Source organism: Solanum pennellii, chromosome 12 (genome assembly GCF_001406875.1).
Source record: "Solanum pennellii chromosome 12, SPENNV200".
Taxonomy (NCBI): domain Eukaryota; kingdom Viridiplantae; phylum Streptophyta; class Magnoliopsida; order Solanales; family Solanaceae; genus Solanum; species Solanum pennellii.
The window spans coordinates 4026837-4032561 of NC_028648.1; the positions used below are offsets into that span (position 1 = coordinate 4026837).

The following is a 5725-nucleotide window of genomic DNA, read 5'->3' on the forward strand; positions in this document are numbered from 1 at the left end:
CAATATATCTCTCATAATTGAATCGAATTATATTCTCAAATATTCTTCTGAGCAACATTCATATATAACAAACATAATATAAAATATTTGTATGTTATAGCTATAATTTGTATAATTACGCTTCATAGATAACATAATTATGTATATTTCACTATACATATACAAAAGAAAGTAATTTTATGATCTGCTTTGGTGTATATATACATAAGATCAATTGTATAATCTGTATTTGTATAAAGCGAGAAAGAGAGAAATAACAAAAAAATTGGGCACGGAGAAATTGTATTTGTATAATCACTAGTATTTAGGACAAAAATATATGCATTTTTATTCGTATATACAATTTTCTCTCGCTTTAAACAAACACAAACACAATTTATACATTTATATTTTATATAAGGTGAGAAAGGCGAGTGAGCAAGCGAGATCTGGGAGAATGTAATGAAATATATGTATATATAAAATTTTCGCTCGCTTATACAAATACAACACATTTATACATTTGCGTCTTTGTATAAAGTGAGAGAGTTGCGAATGAGCAAGCGAAATCTAGGAGTGGGAAACGAAAAAAAATAATAATAAAAAAATAAATATATATATATATATAATGTTCTCTCGCTTTATACAAACACAATCACATTATATATATTTGTATAAAAAAACGAGAAAAGTAAGGGAGAAAATGAGAGTGACAAGCGAGATTCACATGTACAAAGACGAAATAGCAACAATTTGCTATCAGGTATAATTAAATCAAAATACATTTACAATATTTATTTTGAATTAATATTTGTTATTATATACAATTTTCCTGAATTATGTGGTACTGCTAGCCTAATCTTTTTATACGTGTATTAAATTAAAAATTAAACTTTATACGATATTTTCTTTTTCCTTTTTGTTAACAAAAAAATGAACATTATAAGGCCGACAAAATATCCAGATCTAAGGAAAAATAAATTAACACGTTGAATAGTTGCATGGCCCATTCACCTCGATTGTGCCGCTTTTGCCGTTACCCCACCCCCCACGCAACTCACCCTACCCCTACACGTTTTCTGCCCCTTTTTTTAATTTATTTCCCTTTCACTTCTCTCAATCTCTTTCGCCATTACCACCCTGCTCTCACGAGCAAAATACGGAAATATGGCTACCGGAGCTGCCGGCGATGCAATTTTCCGGGGAGTATTCGAAGGATCTATCTCCGGTCACGATCTAGAAATTTCAAAAAGGCCATACCACCGGAATTGTGGCTGTGCGTTACATAAATCGAGAGGGAACTGTTCTCATTCGTCGAGAAATATGAATATTTCGTATCCGATTCGCCGGTCGTGGAGTGAAGGATGTTTATCGTTGGTTGCGGCGGCGTCAGCAGCGGCGTCCGGTCATTCATCGCCGTGTTCTTCACCTACTGTGACGGTTGCCGATATGAGTAAGAGGAATTTGCTTCCGGTTAATGAAGACGGTGAAGATCTCGTTTTCAGTAAGGTTTAATAATTTTAATTTTTTTTTCTAATTAAGGTAATAATAATTGCTGTTTTTTTATACTCTATTAAACAAAAAAATTATTAGCTGTTGTTCGATTTTCATGAGATTTGTTTGTTTAATGTGTATTTGACAGCGAAGAAAAATTCTTAAATTTTGGAGAAAATAGCTTTCAATCTTCATGATTTATTATTTTTTTTTTGTTATTCACTGTCAATTTTTAATTCCTCAGAAATTTTCTTACTGAATTTGCTTTTTATTCTGAATTATTATTCTCGTAAACTGCTTATATATGGAAAAATTAAATGCTTAATATTACTGGAATCCAATATCTTCGTATATTTTGTAGTTTTATGATTGTTGCTGCTGTTCATATCGCCTGATTTTTTGTGTTCGGGCCCAGCGACAGGGTACTTATTGTATTTTTTCACTTTATTAATCACTAATTCGTAAAATTTAAAATAATTTAAACTCACCAGGAGATGAAAAATATAAAAAGGACTTTACTTTAGATTTACTAATCACTAATTCGTAAAATTTTAAATAATTTAATCTTACCAGGAAATGAAAAATATAAAAAGGACTTTACCTAGATGAATTGCGCGATGCAATGTGTTATCCGAATTTAAGTTGGACTTCGGGTGGATTTGAGCTTGGGACTTTCATATCGAAAGTTTTAGGTTCGAAACCTCTTAACAGGGTTTATCTTTTGGATCGAGCTCGTCGCATCAGACTTTCTAGTGCAGATTACCTCTTCTATGTGATTTACGAGTTATTGCATAGAAATCTCTTAATAAGATTTGTCTTTTGGATCGAGCTTGTTGCACCAGACTTTCTAGTGCAGATTACCTCTTTTATGTGATTTACGTGTTATTGCATAAAAATCTCTTAACAAGATTTGTCTTTTGAATCGTGCTTATCGCACCAGACTTTCTAGTGTAGATTATCTCTCTTACGTGATTTACGGGTTATTATAGAAGCTGAATTTTATCTTTGTGGGGAATTATAAAAATAATTTAATTGTTTGGGAGTTGAGTGACACAGTATATGTCACGCACTGAACCTTTTTTGGGTATATATTCATGAATGTGTCTTTTTTCCTTTTATTTTATTGTGTTAGTTCACGTTTCTTATGGACTATACTATGAACTAAAATTAAAAATAATATGGGGAGTAGTGACCAATTCAAAAAAAGGAAATATTGTCATCTTGGTTGCTTTATTTTTGGAGTATCAAGCCTGACATTTTGGATTATTTGTTCCAAACTTTTGGAATATAAAAATTCTTAATATAAAAAAACATTTGATATCACCTAACACTTAAGGTAGTATTACACAATCCTTTATTTAATAGGACATGCTATTAAGAGTCTATTTGGATTGACTTAAAAATAATTAACTTTTAAATATTTTTGAAAGTATTAAAATTTATTTTTAAAATGAGTAGTTATATATTTGGATAAAGGTGTTGCAGTTGAAAAAAAGTTGTCGAATACCTTTAATGCTGTTAACATGATAAAAAGTTGATTAATTTAAGATTTTTATCCTTAAAAAAATTAAAATAAAATTAATTTATATTTTACATCCATAAGTAACAATATTTTCTATTCACATATTTTTTTATCATCACAAATATTATTATTATTATTATTATTATTATTATTATTATTATTGTTATTATTATTAAGTCAATTTCACCAGCTTTTAAGTCCATCCAAATAGGCTCTAAATCTCCTTATAAAAATTTCTTATTTAATCATATATTTAGGTAATATGAATTTTAATTAGTTGGCCAAATGAATTCCTATTATTGAATGAATATAGAAAAAAGGTGGCAAATTAGGAATTTAATTCGATTCTCAAGGTTAAAACAGACTATTATTTTTTTTCAAAAAGGGGATGGCAAAGTTGGACTCTTATTGATAAAAAGAATTTTTAATAAAGTGGCAAATTAGGACTTCAGAAAAAGATACCCCTTTAGAAGCTATATCTATTTGCTAATTATTAAGATAGACTTAAATGGAGCGATATATATTATAATTTAATATTTACTTTTAAGATTGAAATGTACCTGCCTAAATATTTTAGTATGCCTTTATGGTAAAAATTGTACCTGCCCAAGTATTAATTATGATAGGTAAGAGTGATTTCGATTTAAAATTATTAGTTTTAAATAATTTTCCTAATGTGGCATTAATTAGTTAATATCAGCTATAAAAATTCTCAATGCGTATTTTTTTCATATCAAATAAAATACTAATTCGATTCACTAAGTTTTCATTATTTACGGACTTCATGAAAAATCAGAACCAAGTAAGTTCTACCATGTACATTTTTTGTCATATTTTTGGGCTCTATGCAAATGGACCAGACCTGCTAATATAAATGAAGTCCTATAATAAGAATTTTTAAGTCATGTACGAAGAGTCGTTTATTAGTTGGTTAGAATTTTATTTTTAAATATTATTAATATAAAAATCAGTTATCATGATTGTTATTTTATATAGGTATTAATTTATACTTTCTTTGTCCACTTTTTTTGGTCATGTCACGCATTTTGAAAGTTTATTTAACTTATTTTTAAAGTTTAATCAAATTATATTAATTCTATATTTTTTTTGAAAAAAATTTAGATATTCAATAACCATACGAAAAGTGCTATAAATTGCAATTTTTTGCATATCAATATGATGAAAATATACATAGTAAAATGTTGGTCAAAGTTCTTATAGTTTGACTCTAAAAAAGAAAACCATGACAATTAATTATGAAAACGGGAGAGTTTATATATTTATATATATATATATATATGTATATATATATATATAGTACCACCTTCATGCTTCTTTGTTGCATAAAATAATACATAACTTGTATACGTGTTAGTTTTTAAACTGAAAATCAAACGTTATATTACTTTTATATATGAATAATTTAAGTACATCTTGATCAATAATCAAACATAATATTACTTATATACAATTTAATATATCTGCATAACTCTTTTTCGAACTAGCTACGAAAACGTCCCTAAATTTATAAATACATGAACCTCAGACATAAATGCATGAACTTCAAAAGCACAATCACTATTCATGGATTAGAATAATTAAGCATTATAATGCTTCAACTAATCACAATTAGAAACGTTTAACTCTCTAAAGAACAACAAGACAAGCTGTCACTCCCATTTCTGATTAACTAATGACTTTTTTGGTCCTAATCCTCATTAACTTAATTAATCTTTCAAATTATATGTTTGTCATTATTATCAACATGATCTGTCAAAGTTGCCTACGACATTAATTTCACTAATTAAATGAAATAGCATCAAATTAAAATAAGAAAAAGAAAGGTATTGGTTGTAAGTTGTATCAAACAGAAATATTTTTTAAAAATAAAGAAAAAGTTTGTATATAAATTTGAGATAAAATGTATGTATTTGTAAACTACATAAATGTTTTAAAAGACATAACAAAAATTCAGTCTAAGAAAAAAACTTGATTAAATTTCGATATTTTAATTGTGCCACATAAATTAGGGCGAATGGAGTATTAAAAGCTACTCTCTGTGTCCAGTTTTAGTTGTCATGATTTTCTTTTTTAGAATCAAATTATAAGAACTTTGACTAAAGTATTTTTTTCATCATTTTATGCAAAAAAAAAAAGTTATTACAATTTATAATACTTTTATTATAGTTTCTGAATATCTAAATTTTATGTTTAAACTATTAAATTAATGTAATCTAATTTAAATATTTAACTTTAAAATTAATCAAATTAACTTTTGAAAAACGCATATAACTTTTAAAATGGAGAGAGGAATATTCTATATCTACAACATTCACAAAAATAGTATATACAAAACCTAGATATCATTAATTTATTTATTTTTCACTGATACTTTTGGATTTTGAAACTTTAATTAATCACCGGAAAATCCACATCTTCTTGATTATTTATTAATTAGGTAGATATTGTTAGTGGTTGATAAGAGTTGCCAAATGAGACTTTAGCTCAATTACTTGATTATTATTTAATTCATCTATTTATATTTTAAACATCAGCTGGTAGCTAAGAGGCCATGATTTGATTAATTATCAACGCCCGGTAAAATTTGATCGTATTTCATATTTATAATCGATCTTTATATATGATAATATTTATAATTGATCTTTATATATAAAAAATTTCAAAATTGTTCTAGCTATATTGTTTTCAAATTAAGAAAAATGTCTTTTT

The 5725-nt window shown here is 27.0% G+C and overlaps 1 protein-coding gene across 1 annotated transcript; it reads left to right on the plus strand.

Annotated features, from left to right (window-relative positions):
* The first annotated feature begins 1077 nt into the window (after nucleotides 1-1077).
* On the plus strand, nucleotides 1078-1686 carry LOC107006619. Its single transcript, XM_015205135.2, has one exon. It carries the CDS (start codon nucleotides 1147-1149, stop codon nucleotides 1492-1494), a length of 348 nt encoding a protein of 115 aa, XP_015060621.1. The 5' UTR covers nucleotides 1078-1146; the 3' UTR covers nucleotides 1495-1686.
* The last annotated feature ends 4039 nt before the right edge of the window (nucleotides 1687-5725 follow it).